Source organism: Oryctolagus cuniculus, chromosome 5 (assembly GCF_051225735.1).
Source record: "Oryctolagus cuniculus isolate XC-2025 breed Fujian yellow rabbit chromosome 5, ASM5122573v1, whole genome shotgun sequence".
In the NCBI taxonomy this organism is placed as follows: domain Eukaryota; kingdom Metazoa; phylum Chordata; class Mammalia; order Lagomorpha; family Leporidae; genus Oryctolagus; species Oryctolagus cuniculus.
In genome coordinates this window covers 123974910-123996216 of record NC_142871.1, presented here as the reverse complement: position 1 = coordinate 123996216, position 21307 = coordinate 123974910, and the positions used below count along the sequence as shown (strand labels likewise).

Here is a 21307-nt window from a genome sequence, read left to right as displayed (position 1 = left end):
CTCCTGGCTTTGGATTGGCGCAGCTCCAGCCATTGCAGCCATCTGGGGAGTGAACTATCGGATGGAAGACCCTCCCCCCCCCCGCCCCGTGTGTGTATGTGTGTGTGTGTAACTCTGACTTTCAAATAAATAAGTAAATCTTTAGAAAAAATAAAAAAACTAATAAAAGGGATGCTGAGTTGCAAGTGGTGATTTAACCCACTTCACCACAAGGCTGGTCCCATTTTGTATTTTCCGTTGCATTGATTTCTACTCTTTGTTATTTTCTTTCTCTGCCTCATTATAGCTTACTTTGCTTTTCTTTTTCTACTTCCTTGAAGTTTGCACTGTGGTTATTTATTTGAGACCGTTCTTTGTTTCTATGTAAGCTTTTACTTTTTTTTTTTTTTTTTTTTTTGATAGGCAGAGTGGACAGTGAGAGAGAGAGAGACAGAGAGAAAGGTCTTGCTTTGCCGTTGGTTCACCCTCCAATGGCCTGCTGTGGCTGGCGCACTGCGCTGATCCGAAGGCAGGAGCCAGGTGCTTCTGGTCTCCCATGGGGTGCAGGGCCCAAGCACTTGGGCCATCGTCCACTGCACTCCTGGCCACAGCAGAGAGCTGGCCTGGAAGAGGGGCAACCGGGACAGAATCCGGCGCCCCGACCGGGACTAGAACCTGGTGTGCCGGTGCTGCAAGGCAGAGGATTAGCCTAGTGAGCCGCGGCGCCGGCTCTATGTAAGCTTTTAATGCCGTAAGCATCCCTCTTCTCTGTGTTGCCTTAGCTTTTTTCCAAATTTTAATTTGCTGTGTTTTCATTCAGTTCCATATTTTAAAGAAAATTTCTTTGAGGCTTTCTGTGTACTCACGGATTATTTAAAAGTGCATTTTTTCCTTCCTTTGTGTTTAGAGATTTTCCTGCTGTCTCCCTGTGACTTGTTTCTAGTTTGATTTTGATTCCACTATGGCCAGAGAACATGGTATGTGAAATCATACACAATTCTCAGGGTGATTTCAGTCCTTTTTTTTTTTTTTTTTTTTTTTTTTTTTTTTGATAGGCAGAGTTAGACAGTGAGAGAGACAGAGACAGAGAGAAAGGTCTTCCTTTTTCTGTTGGTTAACCCCCTACATGGCTGCTAGGGCCGACACGCTGCACCGATCTGAAGCCAGGAGCCAGGTACTTTTCCCTGGTCTCCCATGCAGGTGCAGGGCCTAAGGAGTTGGGCCATCCTCCACTGCACTCCCTGGCCACAGCAGAGAGCTGGACTGGAAGAGGAGCAGCCGGGACAGAATCTGGCGCCCCAACCAGGACTAGAACCTGGGGTGCAGGCACCACAGGTGGAGAATTAGCCAAGTGAGCTGTGGCGCCGGCCAGATTTCAGTGCTTTTAAAATTGTTGAGGTTTGTTTTATGGCACAGGATATAGTCTGTCTTGGTGAATGTTCCATGTGTATTTCAGAAAATCCATATCCTGTTGCATATTCTTGCCAGTTATGTTGTTTGATAGAATGTTCTAGATAGGTAAGTAGGTCCTGTTGTTGATTATATCTTGCACCTCTTCTATATTCTTGCTGATGCTCTGTCTGGAAGTTCTATCACTTGTTGAGAGGGGTCTGTGAAGTCCCCGAACATAACTGTGATTGGTTTATTTTTCCTTTCAGTTTCATTGGTTTTTTCCTTCATTCAAATTTTGAGATTCTGCTGTCTAGGATTTATAACATTTAGGATTGTTAAGTCTTCTACCAGGAAGAACATCAGTATATAATGTTATATGTTATATAAAAGCTTATAATTTTATAATAAAAGGATTTTATTAGTATGTAATGTTTTTTTTTTTTTTTGACTGAAGTGATTTTCTTTGATTTGAAGTCTACTTTATGAAATACTGATACAGCTATTCTTGTTTTATAACAACCGGAACAAACATTTGGCTTCACAGTTAAAATGCCTGTGTCCCATTTCAGAAAATCTGGGTATGATACCTAGCTCTGGTACTCCAATTCAGCTTCCTGCTTAGGCAGATCCGGGGAGGCAGTGGTGATGGCTCATGTAATAATAGGGTTATTACCACCCATATGAGAGACCTGGGTTATATTCTTGGATACTGGCTTTGGCTTGGCCTAGTTCTGGCTCTTGTGGGCATTTGGGAAATGAGCCAACAGATGTGAGCTCTCTGTATCTATATAAATCTATCTGATTTCTGTCTCTTAAATAAAATTTTAAAAATTGTATAGTATATCTTTCCTCATCCTTTTACTTTAGTCTGTTCATGCCTTGAATTTGGAATGAATGCATTTTAAGTTACATATAATGGCATCATTTTTTTCATCTATTTTGGAAATCTTTATCTTTTAATTGGTGCATTTAGATTTATATTTAAGGTAATCATTGATGTTAGATATATCTATCATTTTATTATATGCTTTCTTGGTGTTACCATGGCTTTTATTTTTATGTTTTTCCCTTTTGCCTGCCTATGAGTTAAAATTTTTCATATTCCCGCTTGACTTATTTCTGGTGTTTTTGAGTATATCTCTTTATATAGTGTAGTGGCTGCTCTAAGAATTACAGTGTACATTTGTGATTTATATAACTTAGTGGTATCAACATTTTACCACTCTGAATAAAGTGTGGAAACATAATTTCCATTTCAGTCCCTTTATCTTCTATTTTTAAAAAATGTTGTCTAGAGTATCAGATGATATTAGAGTTGTATTTTTGATAATCAAATAATTTTATAGCATTTATGAGGAAAATGATAATCTATTGTATGTACCCATATTTATCTGCTCTTTCTACTTTTCCTTCTTTCCCTCTGATACTCTAAGGTTCTTTTAAAATCATTTCCTTTATGTTTGAAAAGCTTTTGTTCTTTAAAGTTAAGTGTGCTGGATGGTGTCATGGCTCAATAGGCTAATCCTCCCCCTGTGGCGCCAGCACCCCGGGTTATAGCCCCAGTTGGGGCGCCAGATTCTGTCCCGGTTGCTCCTCTTCCAGTCCAGCTCTCTGCTGTGACCCGGAAGTGCAGTGGAGGATGGCTCCTGGCTTCGGATCAGCGAGGTGTGCTGGCCACAGTGGCCATTGCGGGGTGAACCAACGGAAAAGGAAGACCTCTCTCTGTCTCTCTCTCTCTCACTGTCCACTCTGCCTGTCAAAAATAAAAAAAAAAAAATAAAGATAAGTGTGCTAGCAACAACGTCTTTTAGTTTCCCTTCTGCTGAAAATGATTCCAGGACGATATTAAATTGCAGTGGTAAGAATGGGCATCATTTTCTGGTTCTGGATCTTAATGAAAATGCCTCCAGTTTTTCCTCATTCAGTAGGATGCTGGCTGTGGGTTTGTTATAAATTGCCTTGATTATGTTGAGGACTGTTCCTTCTGTACCCAATTTGCTTAAAGTTTTCATCATAAAAGGGTGTTGAATTTTTCAGCATCAATTGAGAAAAATCACATGGTTTTTGGTCTTCACTTGTTAATGTAATTAATCATATTTATTGATTTTTGGATGTTTAACCATCCCTGTATACCAAGGATAAATCTCACTTGGTCCAGGTGAATCATCTTTCTGATGTATTGTGGATTCGACTGGCTAGTATTTTGCTGAGGATTTTTGCATCTATATTCATCAGGGATATTGGTCTATAGTTCTCTTTCTTTGTCATTTCTTTTTCTGGCTTAGGAATTAAGGTGATGCACTTTTTAGGAGTTTGGGAGGATTCCTTCCCTTTTAATCATTTTGAATAGCTTGAGAAGAATTGGAATTAGTTTTTTAAGTGTCTAGTAGAATTCAGCATTGAAGCCACTGGGACCTGGGCTTTTCTTCGTTTGAAGGATCTTTATTACTGATTCAATTTCTGTCTTGGTTATTGTCCTTTTAATTGTTCTATGTGTTCATGACTCGATTTAGGTAGGTTGTGTGCATCCAGGAATCTATCCATTTCTTTTAGGTTTCCAGATTTGTTGGCATACAGCTCTTTATAATAATTCCTGATGATTCTTTTTATTTCTGGTATCTGTTGTTACATTTCCTTTTTCATATCTGTTGCTGTTGATTTGGGTCTTCTTCCTCTTTTTTTTTTTTCTTTTTCTTTTTGGTTAGTTGGGCCAATGGTGTGTCAGTTTTCTTTATTTTTTCAAAAAAACAGCTCTTCATTTCATTGATCTTTTGTGTTGTTATTTTGGTTTCAAATTTGTTTATTTCTTTTTTTTAACATTTATTTAATGAATATAAATTTCCAAAGTACAGCATATAGATTACAATGGCTTCCTCCCCCATAACTTGCCTCCCACCTGCAGCCCTCCCCTTTCCCACTCCCTCTCCCCTTCCATTCACATCAAGATTCATTTTCAATTCTCTTTATATACAGAAGATCAGTTTAGCATATATTAAGTAAAGGTTTCAACAGTTTGCACCCACATAGAAACACAAAGTGAAAAATACTGTTTGAGTACTAATTATAGCATTAAATCACAACGTACAGCACATTAAGGACAGAGATCCTACACAAGGAGTAAGTGCACAGTGATTCCTGTTGTTGACTTAACAAATTGACACTCTTGTTTATGGCATCAGTAATCACCCTAGGCTCTTGTCAGGAGTTGCCAAGGCTATGGAAGCCTTTTGAGTTCACCGACTCTGATCATATTTAGACAAGGCCATGGTCAAAGTGGAAGTTTTCTCCTCCCTTCAGAGAAAGGTACCTCCTTCTTTGATGACCCGTTCTTTCCACTGGGATCTCACTCATGGAGATCTTTCATTTAGGTCTTCTTTTCAGCCCTTAAGGCATGTGGATCCGGCCAAAAAGCCCATGAGAGTATTTCAGGCATGGAAAGCTAAGACACTCTGGAAATTTGTTTATTTCTTCCTTAATTTTAATTATTTCCTCCTACTAACTTTGGGTTTGTTTTTTTTTTTTTCTAGATCCTTGAAATGCATTTACAACTCATTTATTTGGTGACTTTCCTGTTTCTTGATGTAGGCACTAATTGCTATAAACTTCTATTTTAACACTGCTTTTGCTGTATCCCATATATTTTGTATGATGTATTGTTTTCTTCATTTGTTTCCAGATTTTTTTTTTTAATTTCTCCTATGACCCACTGTTCATTTAGGAGCATGTTATTCAGTCTCCATGTATTTGCATGTGTTCTAGAGATTCTTTTTTTTTTTTTTTTGACAGGCAGAGTTAGTGAGAGAAAGAGAGGCGGAGAGGAAGGTCTTCCTTCCGTTGGCTCACCCCCCAAATGGCTGCTACGGCTGGCGCGCTGTGCCAATCTGAAGCCAGGAGCCAGTTGCTTCCTCCTGGTCTCCCATGTGGGTGCAGGGCTCAAGGATTTAGGCCATCCTCCACTGCTTTCCTGGGCCACAGCAGAGAGCTGGCCTGGAAGAGGAGCAACGGGGACAGAATCCGGCGCCCCAACCAGGACTAGAACCCCCAGGGTACTATTTTTGAGTTGTTGGTTTCAAACTTCAATCCATTGTGATCAGAGAAGGTTCATGGTATGGTTTTGATTTTTTAAAATTTGCTGACTTACTTTATTGCCTCGTATGTGGTCTATCCTAGAGAATGTTCCATACACTGCTGAGAAGAATGTGTATTCTGCCACTGTGGGGTGAAAAGTCCCTCATTACTATTGTATTGGAGTCTATGTCTCCCTTTAAATCTGTTAACAGTTCTTTTAAATAGGCTGGTGCCCTGTAGATTGGGTATATATACATTTATTATAGTAATGTCTTCCTATTGTATTGATTCCCTCAATCATTACATAGTGTCCTTATCTGTCTGTTTTAACAGTTTTTGTGTTAAAGTCTGTCTTGTCTGATATTAGGATGGCTGCTCCTGCCCTTTTTTTCTTTCTGTTAGCATGGGATATCTTTTTCCATCCTTTCACTTTCAGTCCGTGTGCATCTTTGTTGATGAGGTGTGTTTCTTGTAGGCAGCAAATAGATGAGTCTTGCTTTTGAATCCATTCATCCAATCTGTATCTTTTAACAGGAGAGTTAAAGCCATTTACATTCAAGGTAACTATTGATAAGTAACTACTCGGCCTTGCCATTTTTCTGTGAGTATTCCTGACATTTACTTTGGAATTCTTTTGTACTTTTACTGGGGGGATTTCCTGTCTTTACATTCTTTCATGGTGATAGCTTTCTTCCTGTGTTTCTGTGTGTAGCACATCATTTAGCATCTTTTGTAATGCTGGACTAGTGATGACAAATTCTTTCAGTTTCTATTTGTCATGGGAGGTCTTTATTTCACCTTGATTCATAAATGAGAGCTTTACAGGGTACAGTATTCTGGGTTGACAGTTTTTTTTTTTTTTCTCTCATCTTGTCTTCTAGCCTGTAGGGTTTCTTATGAAAAGTCTGCTGTGAGTCTGGTTGGAGATTCTCTGAAAGTAATCTGATGCTTCTCTCATGCACATTTTAGAATCTTTCTTTATGCTTTACTGTGGAAAGTTGGACTATAATATGTCATGGTGAAGATCTTTTCTGTTATGTCTGTTAGGAGTTCTATGTGCTTCCTCTACTTGGACTTTCCTTTCTTTTTCCAAATTATGGAAGTTTTTTGTAATTATTTCATTAATTAGGCCTTCTAGTCCCTTCTCTCTTTCCACACCTTTAGGCACTCCTAAGACCCATACATTGAATCTTTTGGTAGTATCCCATAGATCCCCAGCACTGTTTTTAAGTTCTCTAATTTCTTCTTCTTCTCTCTCTCTCTTTTTTTTTTTTTTTTTGGTATTACTGTAAAAAATCCAGAGATTTGTCTTCTAGCTTGGCTATTTTTCTTTTGCCTTATTAACTCTATTGTTATGGCTTTCCAGTGCATTTTTATTTGATCTATTGAATTCTTCATTTGTAATAATTCATTTTAATTTTTTTTAAATCTCAATTTTATGGGACTAATTTTCATTCATATCATTTAAGGTTTTCTTTAGTTTGTGGATTTGCTTCTGATTGCTTTTTAGTAGTCCTATGATTAATTTTTAAAATTTCATTTTTGGCATTTTCTCAATCTCTTCCATCTGCACATTCTAATATTGAAATGTTGTGTTCCTTTGAGGGGGTCGTAGTGTCTTCCTCATTCTTGTTTCTTGAATTTATGCATTTATTTCTAGGCATTTGTAGAATTTTTTTCCTCCGATGGATTTTATCTTCGAGTTATTCCTCTGTGGCTTGGTGGAATGTCTACTTTCAGTGAATACCAAGAGGTGTCTTGTGGGTATGGCCAGGGAGCTCAATTCAGTGCTTCAGGATGGGGTGAGTATCCAGGATAACACCTAATTTGGGTGTGGTAGCTCTCCTTGGGTAGCTGGATAGAGGAATGGTCACCTCTGTTGGTGTGACCACCCCTTCTCCTTCAAGCTGAGGAATGGCAAGGTGTTAGCCCAGAAGTATGTTTAACTCTCATCTGCACCATCATATGAACCACATACATGATCTGCGCAGCCCTTCCTGTGAGCATGGTTCCCTCTGCTATGAGCTGCTGTAGACAACCAAGGAGCTGTGAGAGTGTGCAGCAGCATTCTGTGATTACCCTGAACCCAGATACAGTCTGACTCCTCTCATGCAGTCACAGTGTTTTCTCATTCTCATCACTCAGGGCTGTCGGGGTCAAGGACTGCAAGTAAGCCACTCTCCCCTACTAGCCCATCATCTGCAAGGAGACAGGTGTTCCCAGAGCCGCTGTCCATTTGTTCTAGCCCGCTGGATTGAGTCCAATCCTCCCAACCAGATTCAAAGTCTGTGGGGGAATGTCTCTGGTAAGACCTCTGGGTCACAGGTGTGCTCTCTATCTGCAGCTCTCTATCTACAGCCCAGCTTTTTCCATAGTTGTGCTGGGTGCACAGGAGAGTCCTGCAGGTGGCACTTCCCTTCCGTCGGGATGGGTTCACCTCCGCACCTGTTGCTGAGTGGCTGCAGCTGGTGTTGTGGAGACCATCCCAGTCAGTTGCTCCTGAACTGCTGTGGTTGCCCCCACTGACTGGGTTGGGGGGTGACCCCAGTAGTTGCTGGGTGCTCATACAAAAGCTGTAGCACATTCCACTTGCCTGTGTCCAAAGTGGTGCCAATCCTCCCACTGCTGGCTCCAGATTCTGCTGTAGGGGGAGAAAGGGAGAGAGAGACACACACATACTTCTCCCGCCCACCTTGTAAGCAGTTGCCCTGCTGCCCCAGGGGACCCAGGCCTGACTCAGAAATGCTGCAGTTCATCAACCTCTACCTCCAGTTGTATCAACAGTGGCATGGGCGCATGCCATCTGATCTCACCTGGTTTGCCTGGGCGGGTACTGTTTCTCCCCCAGGATCCAAGCTGCTGGGTTCTTTGTTGTTTTGTTGCTTCTTAGTCCGTACCTGCAACTTCCACATGGGTCTGGGCCATCTCTGTTGATCTTGCAGGACCTCTCCCTGCAGCCTCCCCTAAAGCTCTACCCTGAGAGTGTACTTCTGCACTTTTTTAACATTAATTTTGCTTAACCTAATAAGACTGCTATGTTGCTATTCCACCATTTTGGAAACCTGAAGTCACCCTGTTTAGACTTGGTATGCAGGTTGTGGCATATTTCTTGGGCTGTGGTTCCAGGGGTACCTTAATTTTCATAGCCTTTGTGATGTTATTACTTAGGTTTGCCTGGATTATGTGGTGCTTCTGAAATTCCCACTGGTCTCGTTGTCCTTCCCAAAGGGGATGGGGAGTGGAAAGTTTTCCCTGGGGCAGCTTCTAGATGTCTTTTGGTGGAGAGCAGATCCCTTACTACTGATCCCCACCTTTGTATTTTTGGGCAGAAGACACAGTGAGGCTTCCCAACCTGGGCCACTCCCAAACACTCCCCAAACAGCTGCAATGGCCAGGGCTGGGTCAGGCCAAAAGCAGGAGCTCAGAACTCCAACCTGGTTTTCCCCATAGGTGGCTGGGGACCAAGTACTTGGCCCATATTCTTCTGCTTTCCCAGGCCCATTAGCAGGGAGCTAGATTGGAAATGAAGCAACTGAGACTTGAACCTACACACATGTGGCATATTGGGAACTGCAGGCAGTGGTTTAACCTGTTGAGCTACTATGCTGACCCTACTATGTGCCTTTTTGAGGTGTTGGCCTCTCAAACTAGTGTCTCCGAGTGTGGGAGGAGTCTTAGACACCATCTGCTGTAGTTGGGTCTTTCTTGCAGATTCTACCTGCACATCTCTGTCTCAGAGGAAGAGTCTTGGTCCCAGTGATGTGGAAGGAGAATGCTTCTATTGGTTGCTTATCTTCTCTTGGCCCCTCAGTTGATACCCCTGATTGGTTAATTCCCCTTGCTGGTGATATGGGCTCACCTGTTTGATCCTGGGGATCAAAAAGCCCATCTGGGATGCTGTCTTGTTAAGTAGGGGTTGGGAAACAGAGGCCCTGTGTGGCTTTTTGGCATATGAAGGCATGTCACTGTTGCTGTTCCTCCAGCCCTGTGGTCCCTAGCCAGCCTGCCACCTTCTTACCACCTTGCACAATCTCTTGAACATTTTCAAGGCTTATAGCCATGATTGGCATGGGGAAGCAAGTCTCTGCTATCTTGTCCTGACCAGAAGTTAAAATATATCTTTAAATATGTTTTCAAACCATCCAGTTGTACTTAAGTTAGTGAGAATTACCAGGGTGGGATTCTGAGAAGACTGAAATCCTTAAAAGTCAGTTCAACATTGAGACTCATTTTTATCTGGGAAAACAAACTGTAAGAAAACTAGTCCTGTATATCTGAAGGTCGAAAGTTGGAGTAGCAGGTGGCTACTACAAAGCCCAAGGTGGGAACCTTGGTTAACTACCTCCTGCTTTGGGTGAGATCTCAGAAGGCCACACTGCAGGATGAATCAGAAGTAAACCAGCTAGACTGCAGCTTGACTTTGAGTATAAACTGAATCAGGAGACATTGGCCCTGATGTCATGTAAGTGATTTTACAGCTTTGCAAAAGGCCCTTGTTAAATTAGAGGGATGAATGATCCCCAGGCCCTTCCTAACACTAGAATTATCAAGTTTCTCCCCCCTCAGTTAATGAATAGCTGAAAAACATGTGAGAACTAGAAGAGTTAGGTCTTTCCTTAGATTTTTCTAGAAGAAGCTTCTTGTAAGAAACTTGTAGTAGGATGTTAGTTTTATATTAAAGGATTAGAAAGCATTTTGAAAGACAGTTTAAACATAAATGATATGTGCCAGAAGAAGAAGAAATTGTGACATACGTATTAAGAAACATAATCATGCAAAATGGCTGCTGGAGGAGGATGTTGAATTTTAATTCCATTTTAATGGAATGGGCCTCCATTAATCTGATCTCTTAAGTATTCTTACTTACATTTAGACTAGCTGGCTAGTTTACATTTTATTTCCATGTGCTAATTTATGTTTACTGTATACAAAGTGTGATCACGAAGACATGCAAGGAAAACAATTCCTAGAAAGCTACTAGAGAATGATAGGTTATGAGATTTTCCCTAAAATGTTTAGTTTTCCTCTTCTGTTGATATTTATAGGAAAATATCTGTAAGTAAATCATTTGATAATACAATTTTTATATCAGAATTTTAATACTGTGATCAATGATACAGAATTTGCCCTTTTAAAAAATTATTTTATTTATTTGAAAGACAGAGGAGACAGGGAGAGAGAGAGAAATCTTCTGTCTTCTGGTTCACTCCTCAAATGGCTGCAATGGCCAGTGTTGAGCCAGATATAAGCCAGGAGCCAGGACCCTCCTCCAGGTCTCCCACATGGGTGCAGGGACTCAAGGACTTGGACCTTCCTCCACTAATTTCCCAGGCATGTTAGCAGGGAGCTGGATCATAAGTGGAGCAGCTGAGACTTGAACCTGTGCTCATATGAGATGCAGTGTCACAGGCGGTGGCGTTACCTGCTGTGTCACAATGCCAGCCTCAGAATTTACTTTCTTAAAATTTTTTTTAAAATTTATTTACTTGAAAAAGTTAGAGAGAGGAAGTGGGAGGGAGGGAGAGAGGGGGAGGGAGAGATATATATAGAGAGAGAATGCAAACGCATCTTTCATTCTATGGCTCACTCCCCAAAAGGCTGCAATGGCCAAGGAAGGTTGGGCCAGGTTAAAGCCAGGAGGCTGGAACTTCAACCAGGTCTCCCACATGGGTGGCAGGGGCCCAAGCACTCAGTTGTCTTCTGCTGTTTTCCTAGGCACATTAGCAGGGAGCTGAATCAGAAATAGAGGAGCCAGGATTCAAACCAGTGCCCATGTGGGTTGCCTGAGTCATAGATGTCAGCTCAATCTGCTGTGCAATGACACCTGCCCTCAAAATTTACTTTCTTCTTACTACTAAGGTAATAGCACCTTCTATGATGAATTTATTGCAACACATAAATGTATAGACAGCATTTGAATAGTAATGCTTTAAAGTAGACTAATTTCATTGTCTAGTCATACTGACATCTCAGTAATGCGGGAGGTTCATAACTGCAGAGCAAGCCAATGTGTGCTCATCTATTTTAGGATTATCTAATCGAATGCAGACTTCTGGAGAGTTTGCTACCTTTTAGATTGCTAGTCTACACTTCATTTCCATGTGCTGCATACAAAGTGTGATCATGGAGACATGCAGGTAAAACCACCTCTAAAATGTTAAGAGCTTTTATAAATGTTCTATAGAACATTTCCCAGTTACTCAATTCTATCCTTTAAGAGGATTTTAATAAAATGAGTTAGGTGTTACTCTTCTTTATTAGTATTATCATATAAAAAAGAAAACACCTAATTTTAGGGAGCACTTAAATTCAGTTTTGTGTTAAATTTATTTATTGGAAATGCAGAATAACAGAGATCATCCATCCACTGATTTATTCCTCAGATGCCCACAATAGCCAGGACTGGGCCATACTGAAGCCAGAAGCTACCAGAAAAACAAAGAAACAAATATTGTTGTATCTAATTTTAATGTGATTATTAGTGATTTGATTTTCAAAGAAGCAAATAATTACAGACAAGAGAAGACATTTGTGGAAGTGTTGCCTGATCTCTTTTATCCAGGCCACTGTTGGACTACATGGGAAATAAATGTATATTCTTGATATCTTCATTACTATAAAATCAGAGCCATATGATATTGATGGAAACAAAATGTTTAGAATAAATCTGTCAGTATTTGGATTTCTTTTGGGGGGAAAATAAATGCAAACTCATGTTGTTTGGAAAGAAATATGGTAAGAAATGCCCATATATGCAACCTGCTGTTGTCATATTTAGTTTTCAATAGTTTTAGCTGCTTATTTTCCAACTTCAGGAGATAAATTTCTAAATTATTCAAAGATTGTTAGAAATTTCACTCAGTATAAGCACTGAATAATAAGAATTCTGTGACATGGATGCAAGAAATTATTGTTTTTCAATCAAGAGACATAATTGTCCATAAAGTGCATTTCAAAGAAAAGTACCCCCTAGGGAATAATTTAAAGTGCAATGTATAAGGTACTTTGAAAAGTGCAAAGTTGCTAAATATATACATTATAGGTGCCAAGTCCAAATAAAGCAGTTTCTTATCTATCCCTCCACTAGACAGAACAATGGAAACATATATAAGCCTTTGCAGGTCTAAGTATGTTAGTCCATTTGTGTGTGCACATGTGTGTATGACTGTGCCTAAATACATATATTACTGCTTGATGGTCTCTGCAAATGTCTGAAACTGGTTTCCTAGAATTGAAACCTTTGAACACTGACACAGTTACGCAATCTCCACTTCAATATGCAATTCCACATCAGCATAGCGTTAGGCTTGTAATAATGGTTGGACTATTTCAGCCTGCAGATCTTGTAAGGCAGGCATTTGACTTTGAATTAAATGTTTAATGAAAACTGCAAAAAATACAATCACGATAACGCTGCCAAGGGCGAGTCCTATGAAATAAGGGTATGCCTCCTCTGGCTCATATTCTCCTGGTTGGTCACTACCAAGGAGGAGGGTAGTACTCTGTGTATAGGGAATTGCTTTTGGAGTTGCTGAATTGAGCAGATCCTGGACATTCCTGAGTGATCCATTGTGTGGCATAGCAGTGATATTGAGGAGGTGGCACAGCATTGGGTACAGATCTGTGGAGTTCATGGCTTCTTTTGTGAAATTCTTTCTGAAGGCAGGACCGTGGGCTAAAAATATTGGATGCATTTCTGCTAATGCATTATCATAACCGTGGTTGCCTACTGTAAAGAGAAAATGCATGAATACGTTAGCCAACCAGATGGCACTGAAATGGAAATAACTGTTGTACTCATATGGTCAAGTTCTGAACTTAAATGCAGATTTTATCTAATTTGACTTTAAAAATAAAATAATCCTTTACAAACAATCTCTGCTGTTGTCATTTCCACCATTTACTTCAGGAAATGAAAAGTTAAATGATCACAAACGTTTATTCCAGGCCAACATTGTCTCCAGCAGCAGAGAAGACAAGGTGAAGAGCAAAGGTGAACCACATCAGGGGAAAACAAGTTATTTTTGGGTTGTTTTTTTTTTTTTGGGGGGGGGGTTGGAGGGGGCGGAGCTGGGAAACTATTATTCAGCAGATATTCACTGAGTATCTAATGTTTCAGTTGTTTGACAGGTAAAGGGGGTAAAGGTGCATTTCATCCTAATCATGAGGACAAACTCATAATTAGCAATGAAAGGAGGAAAACACTACATAAGGAAAAACAAAGACACCACATAAATCGAGCCTCCTGTTAGAGCTACAATCCATTTCTAAAAAAAACAAAGGTCAGGGCTTGTAGAGTGGAAAAGTCTCTGTGGGGGTTCAGATCAGGATCCAACTTAGCATTGTATAATTTAGTGAGGCTACAAATAAAAACTTTACTTCTGCCATATGTATCAAGTGATACAAACTGAAGAGTAGAAACTATGTAACAAAAGCCTGTGTGATTGGTGTAACATCAGGGCACAAGACAGAGGAGCTATTGCGGCTAAGATGGAAACCCAAGAAGACTGACACACTTTATCTTAAAAGAGGTGAGGAGAATGATGAGTGAATCAGACTCTATCTGTACTTATGACAAGGAAATATCCAATGGGAACATGAACATAGCCCCTCCAAAAATCCTAAGTCAGTTTCTCTGAAAGTCATGAATGGATCCTTAGTCATCTTAAAATAATTTGAAATCTGCCAGGCAAATGCATCTAAAGAAGTCATTCTAACTGCTACAGTCCTTTCAAGTTTCTTCACATAAAAATAATGCTAGATTCACAAATTGCTAGTAATTAGCTGGCAGGAGACTGTGCTGTTCTATTGAATTTATTGATGATAACATTGAGAAATGTGCCACCATATGATATACAATTGATTGGAAGACAGTCGTGTTCATTTATATGAGAAGTTTAGATCAAGACTCATTGTGAGGACAAAGGTAATTCTCTTACACCATAAGTCTTATTAGAAAACCAGGCTGAAATTGAAATCATATGATTTATATAAACCCTTCCTACAGATAGAAGACTTTGTTTAATGGTGACTGTGCCAGCCATCAAATGCTTGGTCCAGGAAGCAGTATTTAAACTGATGCCTAAGGGCAGTGGGTCTCACAATTCCTTGTGAATGTGGCTCTGGGGTATGGTGGAAACACAGGTTTCTAGATACTATCCTCACAGTTTCTAACTCAGAAGGTCTGGGTAGGCCCCAAGAATTTGCATTTCTAACAAGTTCACAGGTGATGGGGATGCTGCTGAGCCAGGGAACACACTTTGAGAACCACTCCTGTTTGCTATTAGGGCTTAATTATCTTGTGACACTTTGGCTAACAGTGACTACAGTGGCCAAAATTTACTTATTTGTTGAATAAATGAACAGAATGCAACACAGAAGGAGCATTATTTTTTTTTTTTTGCTACCAAAACACAGGTAAAAAGGGTTTTGTATTAAAGTTCACCAAGCCAAAACTTCTAGAGAACCCTCAAATTACTGTTAACTGTACAATACAAATGTCCTCTAAGAACAGTTCTTTTCTGAACAATTCCTGTAACGTAAGAGCTACCTCCACAGTATGTGAACATCTGAACATGTAAGGGTGCACAGGCAAGGAAATGGTTTCAAAGGACTTCTTGACACATTTCCCCTACATGATTAAACATTGATTTACATATCATTATACATATATGAAAACTTTTAATAACCAGAAGCCACATATCTGTACACATCTAGTAAGAGTCGTGGATGCACTACAGATGCCATTTTCAGGCAAATGCTTTTCTTGCGGTCAAAAAAAAAAAAAATGACAAATTCAATTCTACTGAAAGGGACTTTTTTTTTTTTTACACTTCTGACACACATTATATATATATATACACACATATATATACATATATATATGGACCAGTGTCTAAAAAGCATTTCTTGATAAGTATTGTCAAAACCAATTCCTTCAACATTCAAGTAACAGGAAAAAAACATCAGCAAGTGAACTGCTGTATTATCCACAGCCTCCAAGTCAGCAAAAAACGATGGAGAATGGGAAGAAATACTATAACATACTCACACAAAAAGTCATCTGACTTATTCTGTAAAATGTACCATCCTTCGTCAGCCACTGCTATGATTGGTTGAATTCGATTGTTGTATTTGTAATGCCATCTTTCCGGAATCTCCTCTTTTTTGTAAACAGTAAGATTAGGATGGGCATGAGCTAGTGCTTCATAGACCTCATCAAATTTACCTAGAAAGAAGACAGAGGCTCTCAGAACAAGATCCTTAACTACTAAAATGCAACAATCACCCAGGAGACCCCATGCTGAGAGAAAAAAGCCAGGAAACACAGTGAAATATGGGTGGACATATTAGAACTACACATACACACACACAGTGGGCAAAGAATCTTGAGGGGAAAAAATTATTCTTCTGTTGTAAATAAATTCACCTTAAATAATTAGAGGGCATTTTATAGAATTGGAAATCTCTAATATCTAAACAAAGACTTAAATACATACATAAAAGGGTTCTTCAACAAGTGCCTAGCAAAATGGAATTAAATGTCTCTTTTGGTGCAAAAATATTTTGAAACACATGATTGCTTCCTCATTTCCTGTTTACTTTTTGAAGACCCTTCACATATGCATGCGCTTACATACATGTGTCTTAATTATTAATGGCATGAAGTAAAATGTGTAGGGTACCTGCAACATTTGAAAACAAAGAGCTGGGTTCTTGTAGTTATGAGTGCAGAGACAAGGAACCTCTAGACAAGAAACAACAATAACAACACGTTAAGCAGAGGGTGGAAGCTGGAGAAATGTGGACTGGAGGTGGTAAACAGCTCATCAAATAGAAAGGTCCTCAAAATCCTGGGGGTGTTTAAAAAAGTGCTCTATGGAACTGCAAATATGGTGCACCTGCTGCTCCTTGTCCTCAATCCTTTTCTTGCTTTGTTAATCCACTTGTTAGTGCTTTGTCCCTGCCTCCCACACCTCAATAAGAGAACACCATTTCAATTGTATGAGGAATATTGAAGAGGCAACATGATTTTTCTTAAGGGAAAAAAGCCTTATTTGTGGAAAACTGTTGTGTGTAGGAGTACATGCATGGTCTACCACTCACAGTCTCACGTGGTTCTCTTAACTGCCTTGTGAGGGGCAGAATTCTCATTTGTTAGTCCAGCTTTTGAAAATCTGCTCTTTTGATACGTAAGCTACCAGGTGATACAATGTAAGTCAGAAGAGCAGCCCTGAGTTGTGTGATCTCTAGAGGTCAAACCTTCTGACCTTTTTTACCTCTTTAAAATGGCGGCAATACCATGGGGACAGGTTTGGGATGAGGATTCCAAGTGAGGCTTGTAAGATGTTACAGGCCTTGTTACTATCGTTCTTACTCATAAATAAGGAACATGCTTGTGCCATCTCAGATTGACCAAAGCTCTTCCTCCTTCTTACACCCTATGGATTGCTTATTAAGCAGGTCCTAATTAAGAATCTATAGAAGGCTTAGAGCCTCCATGAAATCACTGTGACTGTATTAAAATTCTGTATCTATCGTTCTGTCTCAATTTTTCTGAGAAGGGAGGCTGCAAATTGGACTTGGAAAAGAGATTTTTGTCTTTGCAGTGCCTAAAGATTAAATCTCAGAATACTGCCATGACAAAGGCACAGAAGTGGGAATCTCATCATATAATCACACCAGGCAAACAAACTGGCCTCTGGTCACCATGCCCCCACGGGTCAGACTCACCTTCTTTGGGCAAGATGGCAGCTACCGGAGATCTGTCAATCAGGGTATAGTGTTCTTTATCCACATACTGGTCAAGTTCTATCACCCTTTGCTTAGAACACTGGGTCATTCCATGATCACTTGTGATGATGAGGTTCACAGTGTTCCACAACTTTGCATTTTTCAGCATTTGTATGAGATATCCTAACTTCTTGTCAATATCTGATATGACAGGCCCCATGAGGGGACTGTCAGGTCCCAAATGGTGACCCATGTCATCAGGCTCTTCCCAATAGAGAAGACCAAGATTTATGGGCTCTTTTGATGTAAACCACTCAATAATTTTGGCAACTCTATCTTCGAATGACATGGACTCATTGTAAGGCATGTAATGAGTAGGAAAACTGTTATGTATCTTTACATCTGCTCCAGGCCACATGGCTGCACCACTGCTATGTCCTTCCCTCTGATTGGTAACCCATATTGGTGTCGCTTCTTCCCAAAACTCAGAATCATAAATATTCATGTCATCCAAGGAGAAAGATTTGTTCAGAATAGGATCAAACATGTCATTTGCCACAATCCCATGATTCTCTGCAAAGAGGCCAGTTACCAAGGTATAATGGTTAGGGTAGGTCTTTGTAATAAAAATATTAGTAACTTGCTTCACATGCACACCGGATTGCATGATATAATGAAAATGGGGTGTTGGAACTTTATATAAGTAATCCCAGCGGAATCCATCAAATGAAACTAGTAGAACCTTTTGCTGGTCTGGTTGGAGAGAAAATGTAGTTTCAAGAGTTAGTGCAGCAAGTACGAAGGACACCAAGAGAAACTGTGGAGTCATTTTCAAAGTGCTTGATCAGTTCAGTGAAAGAAAATCTGCAGAATAAACATAAAGAAGTTAATAGCAATAATTTTGTTGTGTATACTTTGCCCCAAACTGAGAGTGAGGGTGCTTAGTAATCCCAGACTTTTCATAAGTCACAGCCTGGCAGAATTATGTTGCAGAACACTCCATGTTAAGCAAGAACTGTGACTGCATGTATTACAAAGCTATACTGTTTAGTTGCACTTTAAAAACTGCTTTACTTTCCAAGATTTTATAAAAATATTCCTCAGAGAAAATATTTAAATGAGCTTGCCCATAGCATTGAAAATGTGATATACTTTACATAAAACTTTTAAGAAGCATTTTCAGGTTCACCCAGACTTCTGATTTGTAATCACAAACTTTTATTCAGGGAAATACCTGTGAATATATCTATCATTATGACTACAGCAAATATAGGAACCTAGCATCAAGGAAGTATCGTTAGTAAATCCATTAACTGTGCACTGCATTGCAGCTTCAAAGCCAACTCTATGTTTGGTTCATCATGGTTAGAGATATTAGAAGAAAGTAGATGAAGTTGGTTTCCTGAAGTGAAATAAAATTTATTACATTGAAATTTACTTTGGGAATAAAATCTTAATTCACTCATTAATAATCAAATCATAGAAATCATAGCCGCCTTTTAAACATTCTAAATTAAGTATAAATAGAGGATTCTGAAACTTGATGTTGACCTTCCTAATGTTACAGTTTGTCAATATTTAATCTTATTGGTGATAACGTTTAGAATTTATTCTTTCCAAAACTAAATCTCTCTGGGTCAAGGTTTTTATTTCATTTTTAGATCTCCATATATTTCTAAAAAGCTTTTATTCAAGAAAGCTAATAAGAGGTCATATGGATAAACAATCTAAATTCTGTTAATTCTTATCAGGCTTGAACATCAGACAAGGATCCTTTGTTCTCCCTGTTTTCTGTCCATCTAGCATGAAGGTATTTAAAAACCCACCAAAATTTAGAACCAACCTTATTTTGTGTAAAGAAATCTCTTGAATTAGCTTCTTATATATTTCTAATTTGAACATGCCAAAGGCATTTTTCTACCTAAAAAAACCCAGATCATGTCTTGCTGTATTATAGGTAAAGATGAGTAAAAACTTGTCAGTACTCTTGGCTTTGTTTTCAGAAGCACAATTGACACATACATGTACACCATGTGTATTTGCCCGGGGTGATAATTCTATATTGTCTTTAAAATGCAATCTTACCATATGTAGAGGTTACTTAAACTGAAATTGTTTTAGGTACCAGAGACAATGGTTCAAAAATTAGAACTATTTCTTAAATGGCATTTTTTCCCCAGTTCTGGAAGGAATATTAAGAAATGGTTGCAATAGGAAACTGCAGATAAGTAGCTGCAAAACAGGTTTCCCAACATATCTAGCTGAGAATGAAGGTTCTTCTGTCTCTCTCTCTCTCTCTCCCCCCCCTTCTGCCCCCATTTTCTCTCTCACCTTCCCAACATGAAACACGTGATTTTCATCTATTTTAGCAAATGAATTCAACTATTGCGATATGCACGAGAGGCTGTTTTCCTGGGACAAAAAAAAATTAAGCAAGGACGAAGAGCTGTGTAAAGCTCATCACATAGAGGACAGAAAGCAAGGAGCAGAGGTGGGGGTGGGGAGGAGAAACCCTACTGATTTCTTTTTCATGCATAAAACGCTGCATAAAGTCTGAGTCCAGACTTCACTGGACTGCCTTCTAGTGCTTCCTCCCCCTCTCCTTCCCCTTCAAAGAGCCTTGGAAGTCTGGAGGGCGGGGGCAGAAGAGGGCACGCTAAGGAGCAGTGGGTTCATAGAGAGCAGGTGGACGTCTAGGGGAGGTGAGGACGCAACGCCTCATCTTCTTCACCTGAACTTCTCAGATGCCAAGAAGCGTCGCAGCGTCAGGTACGCTCCCAGTTCGCAGGCCTCTTGCCCACCTAGGCCAGCGGACGCCCTGACGTGGGCTGTCTGGTCGCGCAGGGGCAGGAGGAGGCAGCTTTGGGGCTGCCCGCTGGCAAGCCGTCGCCCACCCTGGACTCACCCTCGAAGCGATCCGGTCGGGCCGCATCGGTCTGGGGCTATGGGAAGGTAGGGCCAGGACGAGACACGGTATCCGCGGGGAGGTGGCGGGAGCGAGGGGCTTCCGCTGAACCCGCAGCGGCTCACCTGCACGCAACCACGGCGCAGAGCACCTGACCGCACCGCCTCCCCGCTGCTAGCCTCAGCTCTGGGTGCCCATTGGTTGCCATAAGATTGTCTCTTCGGCCCTGGCTGCCAAGCGAAAGCCAGGCTCCCAGGAGTCGCCGCCCCGCGTGTCAATCAACAGGATCGCGGGGCGGGCACTGCTTGGTTTTCCTGGATGGGGGGGGGTTGGGGTGGTGGGGTAGCGAAGGGCTGCAAGGGCCCCGCGGGGAGGCCCCGGGCGGGGCAGGGGATGCTGACTTGCTTAGCCTGGTGCTCACTGAAGGTTTCTCGCTGCGTTGTCACACAGGGCTTTTCCCTTCCAGCGGCCAGGTGTATCCGTGGGCCCGTGAGGCTGTAACAGTGTGCTACCGCCCCTGCCAAAGCACTCTTAACACTGGTTTTGCTATCAGCTGCTTTTGTTTCCAGATCTCTTACCCCAAGCTCCCCTCCCCTCCATGCCCCTTTGCCACGGGCTTTGCTCCGAGGTTCACCTGAGCACAGGTGTCGAGGGGACGATACATTTTTCTTTGATTTTTTTTTTTAATCATCTGGCTTTACCTACTTTAAATTCAGAAAGGAAGTGTCGATCTAAGTTAGTCTGAAGCCTAACGTTTGCTGTCCAGGTGTTCGCGATTGAGGTCTCTAAGGGCTATGTGACCAGCACCTAGGAGCAGCACCTAAAAAGGCGCACACTGAACTTGGGTTAATTTGCTCAGGGAAAGGGGGCGGCAAGGCTATTCGGATGGCTGCTATGGGCTCCTCACTCTGATCTAGCTTGGTTTGCAAATATGCATTAAGGCTACAAACTTCAGACCCATTTCCGGTGTTTCTGATTAATGGCCCCATTTCTTCTTTTCCAGTACTGGAACATATCCATTCTCTCTCTGCCTCTCTCTCTCTCTCTAGTCAATGATATGTTTAGACCTGAGGGAGTGTTGGCAGGTGCATAATTTGCCAGTTTTATCCCAACTGTATTTACCATAAACTATAGCAGTGGTGTTGAGCTACTCTGCTACAGTTGGTCCTTTTACCCAGTTTCTAGCCTTAATTCTGACCTAATGTGAATAGAACTCCAATTCTGTATGCA

The 21307-nt window shown here is 40.7% G+C and overlaps 1 protein-coding gene and 1 long non-coding RNA gene across 7 annotated transcripts in view; one reads left to right on the top strand and one right to left on the bottom strand.

Annotated features, from left to right (window-relative positions):
- Nucleotides 1-11890: 11890 nt before the first annotated feature.
- ENPP5 (ectonucleotide pyrophosphatase/phosphodiesterase family member 5) lies at nt 11891-20359 on the bottom strand. Of its 2 annotated transcripts, none has more exons than XM_008263003.5 (4): nt 20203-20359; nt 17173-18036; nt 15491-15667; nt 11891-13168 (listed from the first exon to the last, which is right to left on the bottom strand). In XM_008263003.5, the coding sequence occupies exons 2-4, from the start codon at nt 17999-18001 to the stop codon at nt 12741-12743; spliced, it is 1434 nt and encodes a 477-aa protein (XP_008261225.1). In that variant the 5' UTR covers nt 18002-18036; nt 20203-20359; the 3' UTR covers nt 11891-12740. The 2 variants fall into 2 exon arrangements, with proteins under 2 accessions (XP_008261225.1, XP_002714505.1); XM_002714459.6 differs by having other exon boundaries at nt 20078-20351.
- Nucleotides 18043-21307, top strand: part of LOC103349769 (uncharacterized) — a 53843-nt gene continuing 50578 nt past the window's right edge. For 2 of the 5 annotated variants that reach the window (XR_016234044.1, XR_016234043.1), the window contains exons 1-2: nt 18043-19941; nt 20017-20124. This is a non-coding gene — a long non-coding RNA (uncharacterized LOC103349769). Of the gene's footprint in view, nt 20125-21307 lie in introns of all 5 variants that reach the window. The other 3 variants (XR_016234040.1, XR_016234042.1, XR_016234041.1) reach the window with 2 other exon arrangements.